We start from the raw sequence: 27,606 nt of genomic DNA on the forward strand, positions 1-27,606 counted from the left end.
TGACTTTGTTGTGATGTCCACTGTGATTGAATAGCTAGCCAGCTTCAATGGTGAGGATTTAGTAGAAACTTACTCCAGAAATGCCGACAGAAATAAAATGTTGCTTTTATTGTTCTTTCACGATCTCAAGATGTCCCTTTGAACTTTACAGTAAAATATTTTTACTGTTGTATTGTAGGAAACTTGACATTCAATTTGTATATCAAGATCTCAGAGACAGTGTTGAGGTAATAACTTGATATTCTGAGTATTTTATTGGTTGAAGGATAAATGGGAACATAGAATTGATAAGCATTCTGGTCATAACACCTCTTCTTCAAATAGTGCCATCTCGTATTTTATGTCCATCTGAGAAAGTAGGCACACCCTCGATTTAATGTCTCATTCGAGAGATTGAACTCTTTCATTACTGCACAAGAGCATTAACTTAAACCACATGCTCAGGTTTTTGAAGTGTGATTTGCCATTACAACTTCTGAATTTTTTAATATTCTAAAGTGAATTATTATCAAGGTTTCTACAACATAACAACAATCAAAAGATTGCGTAAATAGGCTGAAAACTCACAAGTGAATTTTTCTGTTCTTTCAGACAAGGGACCACACAGCTGAAGATTTTTACCTGTGAATATTGCAATAAAGTATTTAAATTTAAACATTCACTTCAAGCCCACCTCAGAATTCACACTAACGAGAAACCTTATAAATGTTCACAGTGTGACTATGCCAGCACCATCAAGGCCAATCTCATTGTCCACATGCGTAAGCACACAGGGGAAAAGTTCAGCTGTGACTACTGTGCCTTCACCTGTCTCAGCAAAGGGCATCTGAAAGTGCACATAGAACGTGTGCACAAAAAGATAAAGCAGCATTGCCGATTTTGTAAAAAGAAATACTCTGATGTCAAGAACTTACTCAAGCACATCCAGGAGAGCCATGACATGGATGAAGAGAAAGTTAAAGAGGTCTATGATGAGCTGCGCCTGCTAACGAGGGAGGGTAAACGGCAACTGCTATATGATTGCCATGTGTGCGAGCGCAAATTCAAAAATGAATCAGACCGTGATCGGCATATGCTGGTCCATGGCGATGACCGCCCATTTGCATGTGAGCTGTGTGATCATGGTGCCACAAAATACCATTCACTGGAGGCACATGTCCGCAAGCATAAGTTTATCTACATCTGTTCAGTGTGTACAAAGAAATTTGTCAGCTCTGTCAAGTTAAAATGTCACGTCAAGGATGCTCATGGCGACTTGGGGGAGGATGTAGTGTTCAATGACTCCATTAATCAGAGCTTCTATCTTTTGGAGTCAGGAGGTGACATTCAGCCAGAGGCCTTGGAGGATGCTGTTGATGGTACAAACCTCAGTGGCTGTGACCAAGATGTGCATGGGCACCAGATTGTTGTAGAACTTGAAAATGAAGGTGCAAACATTCCCATACAGAGTCTTACTCAACAAGAAGAAATTATGCAGGTCCATTCAGAGGGCCTTGACAATCCTGCAGATGGTCCCAGGGCCGTCCAACATGAGGACGTTTCTTTGGATGAAGTCAGCATGTCAACAAGCAATGAGCATAGGTGTGTGGATGAGTGTAAGGGTGAATTCTTGCCAACTTTACCTCTCAACAGTGACACTGTGGTAGATTCTGAAAGCACAAACCACCAGTCTAGTTCAACAGAGCAGGATGGTACTGATTCCCTCAAAGAGTATGAATCTTGTGTAGTTGAAAATGAAAACTCATTTGAAATGGTCCAGCTTGATGGGGCTAAAGATTTGTGCAATTCAACTGGTACTCACTTGACCTTTGAGAAAATTCCATCAAGAACAGAAGCTCAAAAGGATGGTGTGGATCTTGGAGCCTTCCAGCAAGTACTTGACAGCTTGCAGAAGAGACAACTGAATGTCAGTCTTTTTGAAAAGATCAGGAAGGTGTATGGTGATCTGGAATGTGGATACTGTGGTAAGAAATAGTCTAAATGATATTGTTAAATTTACCTGTTGAAACTATGTCTTTCACATAATAGTGAATTTACATCTGTTGCGGAATTCTTTTTTGTAAGGGAAGAACTGTAACCATATGGGCTGTAGTATTCTCTGTTTTTCACCTGGTATAAAATTGGAAAAAAAAGTTCTACTTTTAGTATGGGATAGAGCTTCTGTTCTCATTGAGGCTTGGAGTTACAGCAAACCTTTTTATTAACCAGCGCACATGGGACCAGGACTGTGCCAGTTGAGCAAATATTCCTAATAGTCAAGAGGTCCACATGATCAATGTAAAAACGTACTCTAAGTGATAGAACATAATGCACTGGATATACACATCACTGTTATTTTTTATTTACTGCATAAATCACTTAAAAAATAATACAACTTTACGCAAAATAAAACTTGCCAGCAGAGAGCCTTCTCACTCACATCCCCAACTGACTACACTGACATCGCGGTAGACCAGGGTATTTGAGGAGAAATTGACTAAAAATTGGATCAGCTGATGATATTTTGTGTGGCCATTCAATTGAACAACAAAAAACTTACATTGGGGCAAATAAGTTAATAAACTTTAATAATTATATAGAATAATGCAGTAAACTATGTGGTATTTGAGCTCTTTAATTTTTGCCAGTCCACCGAGAGTGTTGGTTCATTAGATGCAGGATAAAACAAAGTTTGCTGTACTTATACAGTTATTTGTTGTCATGTCGAGTCTTGAAAATTTCCAATAATGTAAGTGAGCACTAAAAATCATCAGCAGAAAGTTTGAATTTTGGATATAAAGGTACGCTGTCTGATTGTTCATAAAAAGGTAAAAACAATGACTGCAGATGCTGGAAACCAGATTCTGGATTAGTGGTGCTGGAAAAGCACAATAGTTCAGGCAGCATCCGAGGAGCAGTAAAATTGACGTTTCGGGCAAAAGCCTTTCATCAGGAATACAGGCAGAGTGCCTGAAGGGTGGAGAGATAAGTGAGAGGAGGGTGGGGGTGGGGAGAAAGTAGCATAGAGTACAATAGGTGAGTGGGGGAGGGGATGAAGGTGATAGGTCAGGGAGGCGGGTGGAGTGAATAGGTGGAAAAGAAGATAGGCAGGTAGGACAAGTCATGGGGACAGTGCTGAGCTGGAAGTTTGGAACTGGGGTGAGGTGGGGGAAGGGAAATGAGGAAACTGTTGAAGTCCACATTGATGCCCTGGGGTTGAAGTGTTCCGAGGCAGAAGATGAGGCGTTCTTCCCCCAGGCGTGGTGAGGGAGCAGCGGTGAAGAAGGCCCAGGACTTCCATGTCCTCAGATGAGTGGGAGGGGGAGTTGAAATGTTGGGCCACAGGGCGGTGTGGTTGATTGGTGCGGGTGTCCCGGAGATGATCCCTAATGTGCTCTGCTCAGAGGCATCCAGTCTCCCCAATGTAGAGGAGACCGCATCAGGGGCAACGAATACAATAAATGATATTGGTGGACGTGCAGGTAAAACTTTGGATGTGGAAGGCTCCTTTAGGGCCTTGAATGGAGGTGAGGGACGAGGTGTGGACGCAGGTTTTGCAATTCCTGCAGTGGCAGGGGAAGGTGCCAGGATGGGAGGTTGGGTTGTAGGGGGGCGTGGACCTGACCAGGTAGTCACGGAGGGAACGGTCTTTGCGGAAGGCGGAAAGGGGTGGGGAGGGAAATATATCCCTGGTGGTGGGATCCGTTTGGAGGTGGCAGAAATGTTGGCGGATGATTTGGTTTATGCGAAGGTTGGTAGGGTGGAAGGTGAGCACCAGGGGCGTTCTGTCCTTGTTACGGTTGGAGGGGTGGGGTCTGAGGGCAGAGGTGCGGGATATGGACGAGATGCATTGGAGCGCATCTTTAACCACGTGGGAAGAGAAATTGCGGTCTCTAAAGAAGGAGGCCATCTGGTCTGTTCTGTGGTGGAACTGGTCCTCCTGGGAGCAGATATGGTGGAGGAATTGAGAATACAGGATGGCATTTTTGCAGGAGGTAGGGTGGGAAGAGGTATAATCCAGGTAGCTGTAGGAGTTGGTGGGTTTGTTCATAACAACTCTACAGAGATTATCGTCTTGAAACAGACAAGTGGGTAAAACACCCCACTGGGCTAAACGTTGAAACTCAAAGAATAAAAGGAAAACTTTTCAGAGACCAATGAATTACCTGATATTTAATAGTATTCCACTATGTAGGGGATTATTTTCATCTGTGCCTGCTTTGAGATTTTTTTTCTTTTTTCAAGAAAGAAAGAAAGAGAGAGAGAGAAGCTGATTCCAACTTCCTGTTGCAAGATTTCTGAGATCTCTTTTATCCCAGGCAGACCCAGAAGATTCTAGAAAACTGCAACTAACTCCAGAAGAATGTTGCTAGATCAAAAAACAGAGGCCAGTATCCTATCACCAAGTCATCCTTTATTTACATGTGCACAGTACATGGGCTCTGACCAGCCAGCTCAGAGCCAGTTCCAAGAGAGAGGAGACTCTATGAATCTTGTGTTTTTTTTTAGGCAATACTGTGTGATCAGTTTTTAGATTTTTTTTGGGACACTCCCTTTTTCCCTCAGTTTAACCCCCCACACTACCACCTAACTGCGGTAGTGCTAATCTCCTGTTCATGTCTGTCAGCTAAGATTCCCTGATTGGCCCAGATTAACAGCCACAATCAGGGATCCCATGCTCAGTGAGGTTCACCTGGTCCTTGTTCCGATCACTGCACTAGGCAACCTTCAACATATGGACCCCATCTATTCCAAACCAAGTTTGTCCATCAAGTGAAGGCATGAAATCCAGCTCTTACCTCTCTCAAAATCTTGAATTTACAATTTAATCTGACTTCTCAGAAACAGCGAGTGAACCATCGTACATTTTGACTTTTTGATTTCAGTTCCAAAAAGTCACATTTCAAATTCTTTTTAACCCAGAAATTGGTCCCTCTTCTAATTCATGGTTATTTTAAAAGGACTATATAATCCTAACAAAATATTTTGAATTTTTCAAAATGTGAGATCTGTCCATGCAAGACAAATGTTTTTGCTTTTGCACCCAGTGTCAGCATTAACCACTCAAGTTAGATACACCTCAGGTCAAGTGCAAGCTCCTTGTGTTGTAGCATGGAGTGCTTTTGTTCCTTACATATCTACAGATTGGCGCTGCATTTAAACCCTTGGATTTAACGAATTTGGAAGAAAACTTTAAAATGTAGGCAACAGACTTGACATAATGTACAAGATAGGAATTTGTCCATGTATAAAGATATAGATTAAAGCAGGAATAAGCCATTTGGCATCATGAGCCTGCTTGTACTTCAATCTGATTGTGGCCTGCACTTTCCTGTCTACCTCCAATACCTTTTGACTCCCTTGATGAAAAAGAATCTACATAATATAAAAGTAAAATGCCATGGAGATTTGAAGTAAAAATGAAGTGCTGAAAAATGCAGCAAGTCTAGAAAGTGCAAGTACACTCTTTGGAACTAAAGAGAAGTCGAAATAAGATGGATTTTATGCTGTTGAATAAAGTGGGCAGAGGTCACATGGAACAAAAGAGAGAGTCAGGGATGGAACAGAGCGGTGCTGGAGATTAAATATCAAAACAATAATGGAATGGAACAGGCAAAAGGAGTGTTGGCAATGGTGGTGGTAAAGAAACAAGACATTGGTGCAGAGTAGATGTTAGCAGTAGAATTAAAGTCAATACTGTCTGAATACTAAAATGTGCAAACAAAATAAAAAGTGATCCTTGGCAAATAAAATCAAAATTGATGACAATGTTCCTGATCTGAACTTGATGTTGAGTCCATAAGGTTCTAACGTCTAAAGCCTAATCAGAAGATGAAGTGTTTTTGTCACCTAAGGTTGAGCTACACTGGAACACTGCAATCGGCTGAGGATGGAAATGTGAGCATGTGAGCAAGATGTTGAATTGAAATGGCAACTGACCGAATGTCAGAGTTAAGTTTGAGGACTAGATGGAGGGGTGCTGCATTGCAGTGACTCAGATTGCATTTGATTTCCTCAGTGTACAGGAGACCACATTGCAAGCCGAATATAAAATAGACTAAAATTGAAAGAAAAACAAGTAATCACTGTTACACCTGGAGGGAGTGTTTATGGGCTTGGACAGTGAGGACAAAGAAGGTAAAGGAGGTGTTGCGCTTCACTGAATTGCTTGGGAAAATGCAAGATAAAGAAGATGAGATGTAAGGGTGACAGAATAAAGAAACATGGGAAATAAAAGCGGGAGTAGCCCTCAATCCTGCTCCATGTTTAACTAGATCATGGTAGGACTTTTTAAAACTTATTGAATGAGGGTGATACTGTTTGGGCAAATGTACATTGCCCAAGCGTAGTAGCTCTTGAATAAATGGTGTAACCAAGGGTTATAAGGGTATGGACTAAGTGTGGAAAATGAAATTAGAATGGTTCAGTATTCAGTTTTGACTGGTGCAGACTTGATGGGCAAAAGGGTCTTTTTTCTTTGCTATAGACTTCTATTACTCTATGAACATATGATTTGTGTCTTGTAGATGATCAACAGGCTTTGGGAAGTCAGCAGGTGAGTTATTCACTGCAGTATTCTTAGTCTCTGACCTGCCCTTATAACTACTGTATTTATATGGTTAGTCCTACTCAGTTTCAGGTCAGTGGTAAATACAAGGATGTTGAAGTGTCAAAATTCAGTGATGGTAATGCTATTGATTGTTTTTTTGACAATGGTCAGATTCTCTCTTGTTGGAAATGGTCATTGCCTGGCATTCATGTGGTGAGAATGTTACTTCCCGCTTTTCAGCCCAAACCTGGGTATTGGCCAGGTCTTGCTGCATTTGGATATGGCAGAAGCGGGTACTGCAGATTCTGGAGATTAGAGTCAAGATTAGAGCGGTGCTGAAAAAGCACAACAGGTCAGGCAGCATCCAATGAGGAGGAAAATAGATGTTTCGGGCAAAAGCCCTTCATCAGGAATGTGGCTGGGAGCCTTGGAGGTGGAGAGATAAATGGGAGGGAGGTGGGCCTGGGGAGAAGATAGCTGAGAGTGCAATAGGTGGATGGAGGTAAGGATGAAGGTGATAGGCCGGAGAGAAGGGTGGAGCAGATGGTGGGAAGGAAGATTGACAGGTGAGACAGGGCATGAGGATTGTGCTGAGCCGGAAAGTTGGAACTGGGGTAAAGTGGGGGGAGGGGAAATGAGGAAACTGGTGAAGTCCACATCGATGCCATGGAGTTGAAGGGTCCCAAGGCCAAAGATGATGCGTTCTTCCTCCAAGCGTCGGATGGTGAGGGAGTGGCGGTGGAGGAGGCCCACGATCTGCACGTTCTCAGCAGAGTGGGAGGGGGGAGTTGAAATGTTCGGCCACAGGGCAGTGGCATTGATTGGTGATGTTCTCTGAAGCACTCTGTGAGAAGGCATCCGGTCTCCCCAACGTAGAGGAGACTGCATCGGGAGCAACAGATACAATAAATGACGTGTCGAAGTGCAGGTGAAATTTTGATGGATGTAGATGGCTCCTTTGGGGCCTTGGATGGAGGTGAGGGGGGAGGTATGTGTGCAGGTTTTGCAATTCCTGCAGTGGCAGGGGAAGGTGCCGGGAGGGCAGGGTGAGTTGTTTGGGAGGCGTAGACTTGACCAAGTAGTCGCGGAGGGAACGGTCTTTGTGGAAAGCGGATAAGACTGGAGAGGGAAATATATTCCTGGTGGTGAGGTCCATTTGGAGGTGGTAGAAATGTCGGTGGATGATGCAATTTATGCTAAGATTGGTGGGGTGGAAGGTGAGGACCAGGGGGTTCCGTCCCCGTTGCGGTTGGAGAGGTAGGGTTCAAGGCCGGTTGAACAGTTCATCAACTTCACCAACACATTCCACCTCAACCTTAAATTCACATGAACAATCTCTAACACTTCCCTCCCCTTCCTGGAAATTTCCATCTCCATCAATGGTGACCGACTCAACACAGACATTTTTTTCCAAACCCACCGACTCCCACAGCTACCTGGATTGCACCTCCTCCAATCCTACCTCCTGCAAAAATGCTATCCCTTATTCCCAATTCCTCCACGTCTACCACATCTGCTCCCAGGAGAAGCAGTTCCACCACAGAACATACTAGATGGACTCCTTCTTTAAAGACCGCAACTTCTCCTCCCACGTGGTTGAAGATGCCCTCCAACGCATCTCATCCACATCCCACACCTCTGCCCTCAAACCCCACTCCCCCATCCGCAACAAGGACTGAACACCCCTGGTCATCACCTTCCACCCCACCAACCTCTGCATAAATTGCATCATCCGCCGACATTTCCACCACCTCCAAATGGACCGCACCACCTGGGATATATTTCCCTCCCCACCCCATCCACCCCGTCACCTCCATCCAAGGTCCCAAAGGAGCCTTCCACATCCATAGTTTCCATTGCTCCTGATGCGGTCTCCTCTGCATTGGGGCCTTCTCACAGAGCACTTCAGAGACATCTCTGGGTCACCCTCAACAATCAACCCCACCGTCCCATGGCCAAACATTTCAACTCCCCCTCCCACTCTGTCAAGGACATGCAGGTCCTGGGCCTCCTCCACGGCCACTCCCTCACCATCCGACCCGTGGAGGAAGAATGCATCATCTTCCACCTCGGGACCCTTCAACCCCATGGAATGAATGTGGAGTTCACCAGTTTCCTCCTTTCCACATCCCCCCCCCCACCCCAACTTTATCCCAGTTCCAACCTTCCAGCTCAGCACCATCCTCATGACCTGTCCCACCTGTCAATCTTCTTTCCCACTTATCTGCTCCACCCTCCTGTCCGACTTTTCACCTTCACCCCCACTTCCATCCACCTATTGTACTCTTGGCTACCTTCTCCCCAGGCCCACCTCCCTCCCATTTATCTCTCCACCCCGGAATCTTCCAGCCACATTCCTGATGAAGGGCTTTTGCCCGAAATGTTGATTTTCCTGCTCCTTGGTTGCTGCCTAACCTGCTGTGCTTTTCCAGCACCACTCTAATCTTGACTGCATTTAGACATGGACTGATTCAGTATCTGAGGAGTTGCAAGTGGTGCTAAATATTGTGCAATTATTGGTGATCATCCCTACTTCTGACTTTGTGATAGAGGGAAGATCATTGATAAAAAAGGTGAAGATGGTTGTGTCTAGGGCACTGCCCACTGGAACGTAGGTGCTCTTTTCCCCCACATTATCCCTATATCCCTTGATATCTTTAAAGTATAAATCTATTCATTTTTCCATTGAACAAACTCAATGACTGAGCCTTCACAATCCTTTGAGGTACAGACTTCCAAAGATTTATCAGCTTCCAAGTGAAGAAATTCCTCCTCATTTTGATCATAACTGGCCTACTTTTCGTGAGACTATGTCTCCAGTTTCTAGTCCAACACCCCCCAAACCTGGGGGAATATCCCTCATGCCTCTATCATCTCAAATGCTTTGAGAAGAGCACTGTGAGTTATCACAATGGAAATGGTCCTTTGAAAATGCTGGGGATGGGGAAGGAATTATGTGTTTGACAGTGGCATTATGTTGGAGGTGACAGAAATAGTGGAGGACAGTCCTTTGAATATGGAAGCTCATGGGGTGAAAATAAGGAAAACCCAAAGAGATGAAATGGGTTGTACACACTTGAGAGCTGAAAATATGTTGCTGGAAAAGCGCAGCAGGTCAGGCAGCATCCAAGGAGCAGGAGAATCAACGTTTTGGGCATGAGCCCTTCTTCAGGATCTGCATCTGCAGTCCTCACTTTCTCCTCGAAGATTTGTACACACTTGAGAGCCCTGTCAACCACAATCAGGTGGTTGAAGTCCTCAGTTTAGGAAAAAAAATATTGGAAGTGCCATTGTAGAAGGGATCATCATCAGAAAAGATGAAGCAGAGATTGACAACCCGGGAGAAAGGAACTGACTCAAAGGAAGCAGGATATGTGCAAGAATAGTTTAAGGAACCTGTGGGAGTAGAGTGTTTGGAATGAGTATCACTAGATAATTCATTTATAGAAATGAAGAAGTTGAGGAATGAAAAGGAAGTATGGGCCACGCAAAAGTGAGAAAAGGAAATTGGAAGTGATTGATTACAGTGATTACAGTGATTGATTAATTTTTTTTTCCACTTTTGGACAAGAACATGAAGCAGCACAACTACAGTTATTGATGTACTGGAAAAAGAATTGTGGAAGGAGGGTTGGAAAAAGAAATTATAGAAACCCTAGAGTGCAGGAAAAAGCAATTTGGCCCATTAAGGCTGCATTGACCCTCCAAAGAGAATCCTACCAAGACCCACCTCATCCCATAACTCTGCATGGAGTTTTTAGACATATCTAATCCACCTAAACTGCATATCCCAGGACACTGCAGGGTTTTACTTTTAAGAGTAGCCAATCCACCTAACCTGCAAATCTTTTGACGGTGGGAGGCAACCCACACAGACACTGATTGAATATGCAAACTCAACACAGCCAGTCACTCAAGACTGGAATTGAAGCTGGGTCTCTTGCGCTGTGAGGCAGCAGTGCTAACCACTGTCCCACCATATTACCCGGTTCCACATAGTCCAAAGAAATGAAATGCTTAATTAGAATCCTATGAAGGTTTAATTTGGAGAATCTATTTCAGGTTTAAAATATTCAATTAGCCACCTTCCAAATGGGACTAGATTAATTTGGGATACCTGGTCGGCATGGACAAGTTGGACCACATATGACTCTAATCCCAAAGGCTGATTAATTTGTTCAGTGTGCACCTGACCTCCTTGCAAGATGTCCCAAAATCCAATCCAAGTAACTCCAGCAGCTTTAGACATTTTCGTACCAAATCTGTAACAAAAATTATTTAAACTGACCGAGAAGAAATCTGCAAGTTCCAATTGGCCATCAGGTGGCACCATTACAGCATATTCAACTTTCCATCATTTCCTTTTCACATTGTCTTGCTATGCTCTACACAAATGATTTGTTCTTCATTGTCAGGATGATTAGATCTGGAGTAGAATGGAGGACTGATTATTTTTGAATAATCAATCTTTATAAAGCAATTTAATATCTAATTCATTTCGTATAGCACTCCTGTTTCATTAGATTACATGTCAGTTGGTTCAATATCTTCATTAAAAGATATTTTGGTGAAGATAAATGCAGCAGTAGTAAACAAACTTCTCGCTTGAAACCCATGTCAAAGCATAATGGTACTGGATATTAAATGCTGTGGAATACCAGCATGTGGAAATGTGTTCACCATTGCCCACAAATATGTTCTGATCACGGGCTACATGGATGATCCATAGATAGTTTCAACATATTTTCTAAGGGAAAGGGATTAAAACCATTGAGCGAACATCTACTTTTCTGGTATTCCTATTTACAGGTGTTGTCCTTTACTTAAAAAGAATATCAGGCATTTGAGGGAAATAGATATTTGGGACATCGGAGAATTGAGGGAATGAAGAATTTTTGACTCTTGGAGCAGATCAGCCATGACCTTATTGAATGGTGGGATAAGCTTGAAGGGCTGAATGGTATACTGCTTTATGTTCTTATGGAATATACAGGAATGCAATATTGAGGTTAAAATCAGATTAACTATTACCTAATTGAATGGCAGAGCAGTATTGGAGGGCAGAATAGTCTATTTTGTTCACCTGTTTGATGGTTCTTGTCTTCTTATGTCCTGTGCTGTTAACAATAGCAGGTTTCAGTGTGACTCTTTGGGCTGAAAGGAATGTAGAGGGTGTGACTACAGACTTCAAATAGAATAGGAGAATAACCTGAATGCTTTGTTTGAAAGTAATTACTTGTCTTCTCCAGTAACTTATATCCCACACACCATATCTGACAGATCTTATCTTTGTCGAGATCAGTGAAAAAGAGGATATGAAATGACGCCTACCTGTGGGAATCCCAAGTTCAGCAAAGCCATTCAAACAGACCTGTTTTTCATTAGACTCCTTATCCTGTGGTATGGGATTTAAGAATCCTTAGAGAAGTTTTAAATGTTCTCGAGGAAGGATAAATTCTGTAGAACAATCAAGTTGCTGAATCAATTCAATAATAATGTAAAAATGATTTTAAAATATCTTCCTTTATGAGGGTTCAAATAAAAAGTTGTTTAAATGACCAGCTCTTTCAAAATTGAAAATAAAACTGCCTGTTTATCTCTGTGAGTTGGAAAAGTTAAAGTACTACTATTGTGTACTACTAATGCTTGGTTGTTTTCCGCAAACTATCCTTATCATAGTGGGGAATGTCAAGTTCTCAAAGAGTTACAACTCAGACCATCCCTTTTTACCTCTTAGAAACTTTATGCTGAGATTGCTTATTTTTCTGACTTTGCTTTACTATGTATTTTGCATCAGTATTTACTGTGGAAAAGGACATGAAAGATATAGAATGTAGGGAAATAGATGGTGACTTCTTGAAAAATGTCCATATTACAGAGGAGAAAGTGCTGGATGTCTTGAAATGCATTAAAGTAGATAAATCCCCAAGACCTGATCAGGCATACCTTAGAACTTTGTAGGAAGCTAGAGAAGTGATTGCTGGGCCTCTTACTGAGATATTTGTTTCACCAATAGTCACAGATGAGGTGCCGGAAGACTGGAGATTGCCAAACGTGGTGCCACTGTTTAAGAAAGGTGGTAAGGACAAGCCAGGGAACTGTAGACCAGTGAGCCTGATGTCGGTAGTGGGCAAGTTTTTTGGAGGGAATCCTGAGGGACAGGATGTACATATATTTGGAAAGGCAAGGACTGATTAGCGATAGTCAACATGACTTTGTGCATGTGTCATCATGTCTCACAAACTTGATTGAGTTTTTTGAAGAAGTGACAAAGAGGATTGATGAGGGCAGAGCTTGGACGTCAGTAAGGCATTTGACGAGGTTCTCCATGGGACACTAGTTAGCGAGGTTAGATCTCATGGAATGCAGGGAGAACTAGCCGTTTGGATGCAGAACTGGCTCAAAATTGGAAGACAGAGGGTGGTGGTGGAGGGTTGTTTTTCAGACTGGAGGCCTGGATTGCCACAAGGATCGGTGCTGGGTGCACTACTTTTCATCATTTATATAAATTATTTGGATTTGAGCATAAGAGGTATAGTTAGTAAATTTGCAGATGGAGGTGTAGTGGGCAGCAAAGAAGGTTACCTTAGATTACACCAGGATCTTGATCAGATGAGTCAATGGGCTGAGAAGTGGCAGATTGAGTTTAATTCAGATAAATTCAAGGTGCTGCATTTTGGGAAAGCAAATCTTAGCCGGACTTATACACTTAATGGTAAGGTCGTAGGGAGTGTTCCTGAACAAAGAGACCTTGGAGTGCAGGTTCATAGCTCCTTGAAAGTGGAGCGCAGGTAGATAAGATACTGAAGAAGGCATTTGAAATGCTTTCCTTTATTGGTCAGGGTATTGAGTACAGGAGTTGGGAGGTCATGTTGCAGCTGTACAGGACATTGGTTAGACCACTGTTGGAATATTGTGTGCATTTCTGGTCTTCCTCCTATCGGAAAGATGTGAAACTTGAAAGGGTTCAGAAAAGATTTACAAGCATGTTGCCAGGGTTGGAGGATTTGAGCTATAGGGTGAGGTTGAATAGGCTAAGGGTGTTTTCCCTGGAGTGTTGGAGGCTGAGGGCTGACCTTATAGAGGTTTATAAAATCATGAGGGTCATGGATAGGATAAATAGGCAAAGTCTTTTCCCTGGAGTGGGGGAGTCCAGAACTAGAGGGCATAGGTTTAGGGTGAGAGGGGAAAGATGTAAAAGGGACCTACAGGACAACGTTTTCACACAGCTGCCAGAGGAAGTGATGGCGGCTGGTAATAAAAGGCATCTGGGTGCGTATATGAATAGGAAGGGTTTGGAAGGATATGGGCCAGGTACTGGCAGGTGGGACTAGATTGGGTTGGAATATCTAGTCGGCAAGGATGAGTTGGTCCGAAGAGTCTGTTTCCATGCTGTATATCTCTATGACTATGACTCTATGCCTATTTTTCACTGTTTGCTGAGTCAATGAGCACTTTTATTTCTGTCAGATTCAGTTATGCACAGTAACTGGCTATAAGCTTACAATCTTCATCAGTAACCTTCCCACAGCTTATCCAGGAACACTATAAATGTCCACTTTCGACACAAGTTAATCAAAAATAGTCAGCATGAATTTAATGGAAGCATATGTCTGACCAAGTTCAGGGAGATTATGCTGAAACTGCATAAAATGCTATTTCAGCTGCAGTTAGAGTAATGTGAAGAACTTTTGTGACCACATTGCAGGAAGAATCTGGTTACAATAGAGAAGGTTGAGAAGGTAAGTTGCTAGGACTGGAGATTTTGAGGAATGATGTAAATTTGGATAGAGTACTGTTGTTTTCTTTAGAACAGAGAAAGCTCAGAGGAGGTTTAATTGAAGTGTACAAAGTTATGATGAGCAAAGGTAAACTAGATAGGAAGCCACTTATTCCCTTAGTAAAAGATATTAGTAACTGGGGGAATAGATTTAAAGTATTTGGCAGAGGGATTGGAGGGAAGTTGAGTCATTTTTTGCACAGAAAATCTGGGACCTGAAATTCACTGCTTGAAAGGGTGGAAACACAGAAAAACTCAATACATTTAAAAATTGCTTATATATGCTCTTGAAGGGCCATAATCTACATGGATACAGACCAAGAGTAAGTAAGTAACATCAGCTTATCTAGTAAAAGCCTTCAGTATGTAAGTAACATTCAACTTTGGCATGGTACACCACTGTCAATATTGAATTCACTGACAATTTTAAAATATATACTCTTTCCGGAAACATGTCAGTAACCATTTAATAGTAGCAGCAATATTGTGTTATTAATGAACTATGCTTAAAGCATGGGTGTGGGCCATTTGACCAAGCCACTGCATGTTAATGTTTACCTATCCAGTCATAAAGTAACTTTTGACACAAAAGAGGGCATTTTGGCTCAACAAGTCAATCGTTGCTTCTCACATAGCATTTCATTCAGCCCCACTCCTTGCATTTGATCTCTGTCGCCCTGTGACTTTACTTCCTTTTCCATTCCACTTCCTTTTAAAGTAATTAATTGTTCCCTCTGTCACAACTGTTATCGATAGTGAGTTCTGGGTAATTATCACTGGTTGAGTAAAATGTTCTTCCTTGTGTTCCTTCCCAAAATCTTAAATCTGTGAATCCAGTTCTTGTACCATAAGCAAAAAGAAGAAAATATTTATTTGTCCACCTCATTTAAGCTTATCATAATCTTTACACGTCTCTTAAATTTCTCTCAATCTCCTTGCTCCAAAGAGAACAATCCCAGCCTTTCAAACTTAATCTTGCAATTAAAACTGTGATCCCTAGAATGATTCTGATTCATCTTTTCAGCATCTTCTCAAGGGCTTCACATCTTTTCTGCAGTGCAAACAGTCAAATCATATGTGCATTCTTTTGTCATGTTTAATGCTTCTTCCATGCACCAATACAGTCAAATCTTGAGAATTGGGCTTAAAGTTATTTAATTTGACAAAGTGTCAGTTCCATCAAGTTTCACAGAGGGTTTCTGTCTTTGAGGCCCAGTGAGACCCCTTGACGTATCTTCCTAAACTCACTTCATTAACTAACTAACTTGCCCCAAGATGCTCCTCTTGCTTGATTCTACACCTACCACTCACTGTACCTCGAGCAGCATACCGCTGCTGCGATATCCTGGAATGGATCACCATCTGTGGTAGCAGGACTATCTTTAAATACATTGTTATCCTGGAGTTGGCCCGCACAGTTCATGATATTTGCCCTGAACATAGTGGTGAAAGGAAATTAGCACCTCACATTACTGGCACAGTCTTGGATGGCCTGATGACGGAGTGGCGCAGTAGCCCCAGGACTAAAAATGGAGGCCACACATTAAACCATGCCAGCTTGTCCTGAGGTTGTGACCCAGTCAGTGCAGTCTGGGATGTCCAGAAAAATGCACAGTAATGTATGAATAAGATCAATTACCTTCTACACTCATAAGTGAACAAAAGTGTTACCACCTGCTCGCCGATGCAACACATTCACTTTATCTCTGCTCATGTACCTGTCTCTCACCAAGACTATGCTCCACCATTCTCATTCTTGACTGTACTTCCCTCACTCACAGGCATTCATCACAATTCGTTGATAGCATTAACCTTGCATGCCTTCTGCCTTGCCTGCTCTCTAAGTTGGGTTACCTCCCCACCTACTCCAAAATTAACAGTTGTGCTAGCCATTTTCATCTCATTTACTACCTCCCTCTCTATGATTCCAGGGGGATAACAACCCACAATAAGATGGAAAGAGTAGAGACGGATGATGTGCTGTCTGATATTCAGGTCCTCACCCCTTATGGGGTGAGCACTCTCACTCTGAGTGCCCGAGCAGCTGACTGATCTTGTCAAAGCCCCTGCACTTGCAGGCTGCCCTTAACGTACTGTGCTGAAACCCCCTGCCTAAAGGCTATTTCCCTTCATTCGACTGAGGTCGACTGGCAATATAGCAATCCTGTGATCCTTGTGAGCTTCAAAATTCTTAGAATCTCTTGAGGAAACAGAGCATGAGAAAAGCAATACAACATATGGATGCTATTCACGTCCAGGTATGTGCAAAATGAGCGAGCACTAAGAGAGCAAATGAATAGCTTGGAATCATAGAATCCCTACAGCCTGGAAATAAGCTATTCGGCCCAGCAGGTCCACACCAGTTGTTTGAAAAGCAACCCAACCAGACTCCCCCGACTTTCCCCCCCCCCAGCCCCATTCACATAACCTTCCATTTCTTTTGGCTAATCCACCTAACCTACACACCCCTAGATACTGTGGGAAATTTAGCATAGCCAATCCACCTAACCTGCACATCTTTGGACTGTGGGAGGAAACTGGAGCACCCTGAGGAAACCCACATAGACACTGGGTGAATGGTCAAACTCCACACCTGAGGCTGGAATTGAACCTAGATCCTGGTGCTGTGAGGCAGCAGTGCTAACCATTAAGTCATTGTGCTATTCCTAATTGCAGCCTGAGTGCGTGTCCCTCAATGCAAAATGTCTTGCTGCAGTATTACAATAATATTTGCTCTAGCGACTCAAGGTGAAGCATTGAAGTGCAGAAGCCATTAAGGTTCTTAGAAGCTGGCATGTATTGATGCTGATGCCAGTGGCTGTGGTGTTCATGTGGCCAGTGCCCATACTGTGAAATGCTGGTTCCCGGCATGCAACATGCAGGTCTCTTGGAGCAAGCAGCAAGTTGCCAGGCACCCATTCTGCCTTCCATGTCGAGAATTCTCATCTAGTTTGCTAACAATGTTGATATTGTAGGTAGGAGCACTTATTAATAAGGTGAGATGTGCAATTAATAAAGTTGTTGAAAAACAATGATTCCATTTCATAGGAAATTCAATGCCATCTAGCGAAAATCTCTCCTTGATGCCCAGAGCACAGTGAAAAGATGCAGTGAGTTGTTCCCAACATCGAGATAGGTCTCACTGAACATCTTGTGCACTTCTGCCGCATTTCTCACCATAACCCATATTGTTCAGACCCCCATAAGGTTCTGACAATTGAAATAATTTATCCCTCAATCACGAACCTTGGAAGTAAATCACAAATAATACTTTACCTAAATTTGATTTAAGTAAAAGCACATGGAATCACACAGAACAGAAGAGGCCATTTGGCTCATTGAGTCTGTACTGACTAAAAATGACATTCTTTCCAGCAAATGGGCCATAGTCTTGAATGTTATGACAGTTCTTTTTCCAACACTTCTCCCCCAAATTTTAAATATTTATTTCTTGCCATTTCTCTATCCCAGTGAATTCATGGGAAAGTCGTGGAACCGTAGAAATGTTATGACATGGAAAGAGTCTATTCAGTCCAATTTACCTGTGCAAGCAGTGAAAGAAAACAGTTTATAGTAAATAACAACCAGCTATGCATTCCACTGCCATCTTCGAACACTTTGTCCATGCCCTTACAGATTAGAACAATTCAGGTAGAGATCCAAGTACCTATTTAGAATTGAGGGTATCTCCTCTACCATTAAACCAATCAGTGAATTGCAGAAACCCACTGCAATCTGGATGAAAATGCATTTCCTCATGTCTGTTCTAAACCTAAGTCATCTTAAATCTGTATCCTCTGGTAACTGAAAGAAAGACATCTTTTTTATCCATTCTATCTAGGCCTGTCATAATTTTGTGCACCTCAATTAGGTCACCCCTCAACTTTGTTTGAATGAAAATATCCCTAACTTATTCAATCTATGCTCATTGCTGTAATTTTCAATCTCTAACAACATTCCTGTGAATTTCTTCTGTACCCTTATCTTCCTTCTTGTAATGCAGTGTGCCAAATTTCAGCTGTCACCTAATTAGCATTTTATACAGTTCCATCTTTTTTAGATTAGATTAGATTAGATTAGATTAGATTACTTAATCAGTTTGCATCAGTTATTGTGTTTAATGCTTCACTCAATGAAGGAAAGTGTTCAATGTGCTATTTTTAATCACTTTATCTACCTGATTTGTCACATGCAAAAAAACTTGTAGACATGCAGCCCAGAGATCTCTATCCCTCTGAAGATCCTTCTGTTTATTGTATATTCCCAAACTTGGTTTGTCCTGATGAGCATTATCTCTCAGCTGTTCTGGATTTATTCCATTTGCCACATTTCCACCTACTTAACCAAATATATCAGACAATTGCTCACTCAGACGTTTTCAATAGATGAAAGCTGTTCAGTCTGTCCTTCTTACTACACTGTCTCGTTAAATAATAGTTGTACTGTGCTGCAGTCTCATTTACGAGAATGTGAGGACTGTAGATGCTGGAGATCAGAGTTGAGAGTGTGATGCAGAAAAAACACAGCAGGCAACATCCGAGGAGCAGGAGAACCGAGGTTTTGGGCATAAGCCCTTGGTCAGGAATGAAGCTCATTCCGATTAAGGGCTATGCCCGAAACATCAATTCTCCTGCTCCTCGGACGCTGTCTGACCTGCTGTGCTTTTCCCACGCCACACTCTTGACTGCAGTCTTGTTTGAAAGGAAAACATAACTTGATATGAGTTGCTGTGTGCTTGTATCATAACAAAATTATTGTTGGTAGGTTCTTGTATGATTGAAACAATAGTCTTGAATTGTTGAGGTAGTAGAAAAAGTATTGCCCACTTCATTCCTTTCTTACAGAGACTATTTGCAGCTAATTGATAGTGGTTTTCCATGTATTTGCTACCCTTGTCCTTCTAGATGGTAAAGAAGACTTTGCAGGGCTGAAGAGGCTGAGTTTGCCATTATCATTTCCAATACCTAAATAAACCAAAATTAATTTTGTCAGAAGCCTCCTTCAAATAATTTGGATACCATACCTTTTGTATATATGCTTAGAAACCTAGCAGTGAAACATATAAAATCATTAACAACGTGAATAACTGAAGAATATGAGTACTTCAGACGGATGTGTTTGCAATTATTACATTTGACTCTTTCAGCCTCCTGTTTTGCAACTAGGTTGTTTTAGCTATGATGTAGTTTCTTTCACGCCTAAGGAAAATGGCCAGCATTTTAGTCTTAATTATTTATTTTCCTCCAAAATCCTACTTTCCCCTGCCTCTTCTCTTCCCATTCTGCTCCTTATTAAAGGAAAATTATACTGGTACCAAGTCCATTATGATATGCACATTCGGACGCACACCCGGGAGCACCTGTATTACTGCTCTCAATGCAGCTACTCCTCCATCACCAAGAACTGTCTCAAACGTCATGTCGTGCAGAAACACAGCAACATTCAGCTGAGGTGCTCATCTGAGGGATGCGGTTACACCACTGCGGACAAGTACAAGCTGCAGGCACACCAGAAAAACCATGGTGAACTGGTAAGTTCTTACCCACAACACTCTCTGCCAATAAGTGTTGCTGTGCTGGGTTGGGAAATATTACTGAAAGGAATTACATTGAATGTTTGCCAATCCATATCCAAAGAGTGAACTACAAAATTATCTATTCCTGTTTGGTGCAAAGAGAATTATGACCAAACAATGGCTTATGTGGGAAGTTATAGATCATACTAACTGCAAAGCAGAGGCATACAAAGTGGCAAAAGAACAATAGACCTAAAGATTGGGAGCAGTTTGGAAGTTAGCAAAGGAGGACCAGTTATTGATTAAGAAGTGGAAAATAGAGTATAACTTGCAGGGAACATAAGAACTGACTGTAAAAGTTTATTTTGGTAGGTAAAGAGAAGAGTGTTGGTGAAAACTAATGTAGGTCTTTTACAGTCAGAAACAGGGGAATTTATAATAGAGAACAAAGAAATGCCTGACAAAACTAAATTCTTACTTTGCTTCTGTCTTCACAAATAGCATAGCGGATATGATAGACAACACTGGGTTTAGTGAGAGGGAGAAACTGAAACAATTCTGTATTAATAGAGAAATCATGTTGGAGAAATTGATGTGATTGAAGATTAATACATCCCCAGGGCCTGATAATCTTCATCCCAATGTACTTAAGAAAGTGGCCCTAGAAATAGTGGTTACCTTGATGGTTATTTTTCAAGATTATTTAGACTCCAGAACAGTTCCTATAGATTTGAAGTTAGCTAATGGAGCCACGCTATTCAAAAAAGGATGTAGAAAGAAAACAGGGAATTATAGATCACTGGCTCTGATGTCAGTAGTGGGAAAGATGCTAAAGTCGGTTATCAAACATTTTATAGCAGAACACTTAGAAAACTGTGGAAAGCAGGAGAGTCAGATTAACTACGTTAGCTAACCTCCAATCTCCAATCGAGATTCGGACACAGTCAGCATAGATTTACAAAAGGGAAATCATGTTTGACAAATCTACTGGAATTATTTGAGAATGTAACTTGTAAAATTGATCAGGAGGAGCCAGTGGATGTGGTTTATTTGGACTTTCAGAAGGCTTTTGACAAGTCCCACATAAGAGATTAACATGTAATATGGGGGATTTTGGACGGTGTATGACATGGTTAGAAAATTAGTAAGCATTAAGGAAACCAAGAGTAGAAATAGGTCTTTTTCTGAATGGCAGGTAGTGACTAACGGGGTGCCATAGAGATTAGCACTAGGAACCCAGCTATTCCAATATATATTAATCATTTAGAAGATAAAACTAAATGTAATATCTTAAATTTTGCAGATGGCACAAAGCTCGGTGAAAGGGTGAGCTGTTAGGAAGATGCAGAGATATTGTGAGATTTCAGCAGGTTGAGGAAGTGAGCAAATGCATGACAGGTGCAATATAATTTGGACAAATGTGATATTGTCCACTTTGCTAGCAAAAATTGAAAGGCAGATTGTTATTTGGCTATAAATTGAGAGGGGGGAATGTTTGACAGCACTTGGATCGCTGAAAGTAAGCAGCTGCAGCAAATATTAAAGAAGACAAATGTACGTCAGCCTTCATAGTGAGAGGATTGAGTACAGAAACAAGGATGTATTGCTGTAATAATACCAGGCATTGCTGAGGCTATTGAAGCATTGTGTGCAGTTTTGAACTCCTTATCAGAAGAAGGATATTCTTGCTATAGACAGAGTGCAGCAAACGTTTCCCAAATTGATTCCTGGAAAAGAATGACTGACATATGAGGAGAGATTGAGTCACTGAGGATTGTACTCACTACAATGTAGAAGAACGAGGAGGGTTCTCATAGAAACCTACAACATTTTAACAGGACTGTACAGGTTAAATGCAGTAAGGATGTTCTTGATGGTGAGACACTTCAGGATTGGGGATTATAGTTTAAGGATAAGGGGTAAACCTTTTATGACTGAGGTGAGACAATATTTCTTCACCCAGAGAATGGTGATTAGATTACTTACAGTGTGGAAACAGGCCCTTCGGCCCAACAAGTCCACACCGACCCTCCGAAGAATAACCTACCCAGACCCCTTTCCCTACATTTACCCCTTCACCTAACACTACGGGCAATTTAGCATGGCCAATTCACCTAACCTGCACATTTTTGGACTAGGGAGGAAACCGGAGCACCCAGAGGAAACCCATGCAGACACTGGGAGAATGTGCAAACTCCACACAGACAGTTGCCTCAGGCGGGAATTGAACACTGGTCTCTGGCACTGTGAGGCAGCAGTGCTAACTACTGTGCTGCCCATGGTGAGCTTGTGGAAAGTGGTTGAGTCCAAAACATGTACTTTCTAGAAGGAGGTAGGAGGCTAAGGATAAAGGGCTATGGGGGAGGGTGTGATTAAGGCATTGAGCTTGATGATCACCCATGGTCATATTGAATAGCAGAGCAGGCTTTATGGGTTGAATGGACTATACTTGCTCCTATCTTCTATGAGTCTTTATAACCAATGAATGCTGATCCCAAAGTAATATTGGTTCCAGGGTTTAGAATCAGGCAACCAGATACTTTCAACTTTTGAATGGACTATCTATAAATCTTGAATTCAAACCAGCTATTAAGTAAAACTGTTTTTCTCAACCTCACTTAAATATGTGCATCATTATGTGGTGATATTAAACTTTAGAAAAGTGTCACCAATAGTATTGTACTCCATTTGAAAACCTTGAGTTCAGACCCCATTCCAAGACGTAGGTTAGGCTAACAAGTCTGTACAATAATGAGTGAATGTTGATTTATCAGCAGTGTAAGGGAGAAGTTAAGGAGGGATTTTCATTGTAACCTAAGCTGTTGTGGGAAATGTATCTTCGCTGTTGGCATCACTCTGCATCACGAACCAGCCCAACTGAGCTAATCGCAATGAGGGAATCCTTAAATTAAACCACCACCAGTTAATCTCTCTCTCTAATGAGAGGACAGCTGTATGTTCCAGTAGGACTATAGCAACTTCTACCTTTAATAATTTGGATGTGAAAGAATAGTGATTTGTCCAGTTGTCGAGGTGGATATAAAAGTGCTATTCCAAGAAAAGTCCTTCCAGGTGTTCCCAACAAACAAAGCTAAATACAGATTCATTTGCTACATCTTATTGCTGTTAGTAGGTTTGGTTGTTTCTTAAATGAATATAACAATGGGGCTTTGCTTTAAAAATAACTTATTGATTGTGTAATATTTTAGAATGCCTTGAGGAGGTAAAGACAAGCAAAAAAAAAGCTTTCTTTTTCTTCCCTGATTTTTTTTTTTCATCACCAGCCACAGTAACAATTAAAATTCACTCTTTCCATCATCACTCCACATTTCTATCTGTCTAGGTCGGACTTGGAAACTGGGGAAAATGAACAGATAGCTCATCAGAAATGCTATCCTTGATCTTAATATCAGGAATTAGCTTCCTTGACGTCTATATTGGCCAGTATCATTCTTTTAATCACTGAATCATTAAAATTATGCACTATATTCTGAAAGAATAAAAATATACTGATAGCTAATCTGGATGCCACACTGCCTGAATGTATTATTTCCACTTCACCTCAAAGCACGCCTAACTAAGTAACTCATCTTTAATCTGTCCAAATTTTTGTCACACACAACTGCTGGAGCTGGAACATTCAGCAACTGAATTGGAGAACTGAGGCAATTATTTTTGACCCCCAACCTAACTTCTAATCCCTAACTACAGACCCCATCTTTCTTCCTGGAAACTGTCTGAGGTGAAAACTGACCGTTTGAACTTTAGTCAATATTTGACTCTGAGATGAACTTCTGATCACTGATTTGCTGCATCAACAAAGCTGCCGACATCCATATGTGTAAAATAATTTGATTTTGCCTCCTCTCCTCTCAACTGTTGATGAAAGCCTTATCCTTTGTTAGTTACCTTAAGACGTGACTCTTGGCTGGTCTTATTTTGTCCACACTCCAAAATATTAAATTCATCCAAAACTGTGCTTCCCATAGTCCACCTCGCATTAAGTTATGTTTACCTCTTCACTCGTGGTGATTGACCTACTTGTGTGCAGATTAACCTGTCTGGCAACACCAAAAAAATGTCATTGTTTTCAAATCCATCCACGGGCTCGCCATTCTCTAGATGTGTATGCTACTCCATCCCAATGCTCCAAAATGTCTGTCCTGTTCCAATTCTAGTCTGTTTGCATTCATTTTAATTACCATATTATTGGTGGCTGTGCTTCCAGCTGCCAAAGTACTAAGCTGCAGAATATTCACCCCTCCTCTCACCACTTCTTCTCTGTACTTTTTTTTCTTTTAAGATAGACTTTAAAACCTACCTCTTTGACCAAGCTTTTGTCTGTCCTAATATTCCTTTTTTTTTGGTTCGGTGTCAGATTTTATTTGTAGACACTCAGTCATAGAGATGTATAGCACGGAAATAGACACTTCAGTCCAACTCATCCATGCTGACCAGATATACTAAATTAACCTAATCCCATTTGCCAGCACTTCGCCCATATTCCTCTAAACCCTTCCTATTCATATACTCATCCAGGTACCTTTTAAATTGTACCAGTCTGCACCACTTCCTCTGGCAGCTCATTTCAAACACACAGTACCTTTTGCATGAGAATGTTGCCCCCTTAGATTCCTTTTAAATCCTTCCCTTCTCACCCTAAACCAATGCCCGCTAATTTTGGACTCCCCCAACCTTTGGAAAAGACCTTCTCTATTTTTCATATCCATGTCCCTTATGATTTTATGAACCTCTATATGGTCACCCCTCAGCCTCAGATGCTCTAGGTAAAACAGCCGCAGCCTATTCAGTCTCTCCCGATAACTCAAATCCTCCAACCCTTGCAACATCCTTGTAAATCTTTTCTGAACCTTTTCAAGTTTCACAAAATCCTTCCTATAGGAGGGAGACCAGAATTGCACGTAATATTCCTCCCGTGAATTGCTTTAGGAAATGTTTTACAGTATTTCCCTATAGCCTGGATTCCTTTAGCCCTCAGAACAGTATCAAACTCCTTATTGAAAACATTCAATGTTTTGGCCTTAGCCATTATCTGTGGTAGATGATTCTGCAGGCTCAACACTCTCTGGATGAAGAATTTTCTTCTCATCTCTGTCCTAAGTGGCCTACATCATATCCTTAGACTGTGATTCCTGATTCTGGACTCCTGGTTATTGAGAAGATCCTTTCTGCAAGTATTTTATCTAATCTTGTTAGAATTTTATAGTTTTCTATGAGATCTGCTTCTTATTAAAGCCAATGAATATAGACCTAATTGATCGAATGTGTTATTTTACGTGAGTCCTGACATCCCAGGAATCAATCTGGTAACTTTCACTGCAGTCCCTCTATCCTTTCTCATTTAAGGAAACCAAAACTGTGCAGAATATTCCAGATGTAGTCTCACCAAGGCCCTGTGCAATTGCAGCGACGCATCCTTGCTCCTTACTTGAATCCTGCTGCTGTAGCAGCATACATAAGATAGAGTTCTCAGGCCTAAAGGGATCAAGTGACATGGAGAGAATAGGGAGCAGAATATTAATTTGGACAGTTAGCTGTGATTGTGTTAGGTAGCCAAGTGGCTCATGGAACCAAGTGGCCTGCTCCAATACTGTATAGCATTTGACCTCTTTACTGCCTACTGTACCTGTGTGCTTACTTTCAGTAACTGGTGTTTGAGGACATCCAGACCTCATTGCATCTTCCCCCTTTTCCAATCTACCTTCCTGTTCTTGCTATGTCACATTTATTCCCATTATGCTTTATTGCCATTCATTTGCCCACTTTCTCAATTTGTTCCTATCACACAGAAGAATCTTTCCATCCTCCTCTCACCAAGCTTTGTGTTGCCTTCAAATGTGGAGAAATTACCTTTTGTTCCATTATCTAAGTCATTCATGAAATTGTGAATACCTGGGAGCCAAGCACCAATTCCTGTGTTACCCCACTACCACCATTCAGTTTATTTCTATTCCTTGTTTCCTGTCCCCCAACCAGTTCTCTATCCATTTCAATGCACCATCTCCAATCTGTCACTCATTAGTTTTATATGCTATCACACCTACAGGTCCTTTACTTGGAGTTTTGGACCAAATAAATCACATCCACTGTCTACCCGTTTATCAACTCTACTAGGTACATTCTCAAAATATTCCAATAGATTTGTCAAGTATGGTCTCCCTTTTTGTAAATCCACGCTGACTCTTTCATTCCTGTCACTGTTTTCCAAATGCTCAGTTATTAAATGTTTTAAGCGGACTCCAACATTTCCTCAACTACTAATATCAGGTTAACGGTCTGTAATTCCCTGATATATCTCTACCATCTTTTTAAAGTAGTGGTGTTACATTAGCTACCCTCCAATCCATAGGAACTGTTCCATAGTCTTGGAATCTTGAAAGATAACTACCAATACAGCCACTATTTCTATGCTAACTTCCTTAAGCATTCTGGGATGTAGATTGTCAGACCATAGGATTTAATGGCTTTTAATCGCATCAATTTCCCAACAGTATTTCTGTAATAACGCTGATTTCCTTCAGTTCCTCCCTCTCACTTGACCTTGTGTTGTCCAACATTTTTGAGAAGTAGGACACTATTTGTGTCCTTTTTATGAAGACAGAATCAAAATATGTATTTAATTGCTCTGCCATCTCTTTGTTCCCTATTATAACTGACTTGTTTCTGATTAAAGGCACCTGTATTTCTCTTCACTAATACTTTTCTCTTCCTAAACCTGTATGTGCTTTTGCAATCATTTTGTGTATTCCTGACAAGCTTACTTTTGTATTCTGTTTTCCCCTCTCAAATCAATTTCCTTGTCCTCCTTCACCAAAAATCTAAACTGTTCCCAATTAATCCTCAGTTCTCCTATGCTTTTTACTGAATTTGTATGCCCCTTCTTCAGATTTAAAATTATCTCTAATTTCCCTTGTTAGCCATGATTTGGACCATCTTTCACCTTTTTTTGTGTCAGACAGGAATGAACATTGTTGTTCCTCCACGAACTTTTTAAATCTTTGCCATCGCCAGTCTACCATCATTCCTTTTAAATAATGCTCCCCAATTTATCATAGCCAATTCATGCCTCATACCATCATTGTTTACTTTATTTTTATTGAGGTTCTAGACTCAGAAATAACTACATCATCTCCATCTTGTTGAAGAGTTCCATCGTGTCAGGGTCCCTCTTCTCCAAAGTACTGTTATATCGCCAATCATTCCTTTCTCATTACCTACTAATTATTCTAGTTGGCCTGTTCTCTAGATGGTTCCTCAACATATTGATCCAGATAACCAGTGTTCGTGACAGGTAGCTGATTGGTTGATCAGTTTTAAAATGTTACCTCTAAATGTTGGGACTTATTTAAGCTAATATTGGAGAGGTACAAATACTACATTACATTTATAGCTTAAATAATTAGACTACTTATTAAAACTACAGGTGACAGTTAAGACTTGAAACATAGTTCATCGAATATAACACATGAAAGATAACCGAGCAGGTGATGTGTAACAGTTGTAGCATTGGGATTCTGGTGGACACTAGCATGTTCATTTCAACGAACTTAGGCTGAGTTGGTAATCTGGAACTCGAGGTTTAGACATTGAAGTGCATCAGAGAGAGGAAGGTTACAGGGGCATATTTTTTCGAAGAGATGTCACACCCTTTGGGCAAGGTATTTCAGATTTGATCTGTGGTCATGGACAGGTGGTTGTAACTGTGATTGAGGCAGATATACTAATACTGAGGAAAGAGAAAGCTGTATCATGGAGATCAGC

At 41.3% G+C, this 27,606-nt stretch overlaps 1 protein-coding gene across 4 annotated transcripts in view; it reads left to right on the top strand.

The window, feature by feature from the left end:
• Positions 1 to 27,606, top strand: part of zfat (zinc finger and AT hook domain containing) — a 236,288-nt gene that overhangs the window by 149,060 nt on the left and 59,622 nt on the right. For all 4 annotated transcript variants that reach the window (XM_072569983.1, XM_072569985.1, XM_072569982.1 and 1 more), the window contains 2 exons: positions 592 to 1,964; positions 19,607 to 19,839. In XM_072569983.1, coding sequence (XP_072426084.1) covers positions 592 to 1,964; positions 19,607 to 19,839 — 1,606 coding nt within the window. The remainder of the gene's footprint in view (positions 1 to 591; positions 1,965 to 19,606; positions 19,840 to 27,606) is intronic.

This window comes from Chiloscyllium punctatum, chromosome 5, assembly GCF_047496795.1.
Source record: "Chiloscyllium punctatum isolate Juve2018m chromosome 5, sChiPun1.3, whole genome shotgun sequence".
Taxonomy (NCBI): domain Eukaryota; kingdom Metazoa; phylum Chordata; class Chondrichthyes; order Orectolobiformes; family Hemiscylliidae; genus Chiloscyllium; species Chiloscyllium punctatum.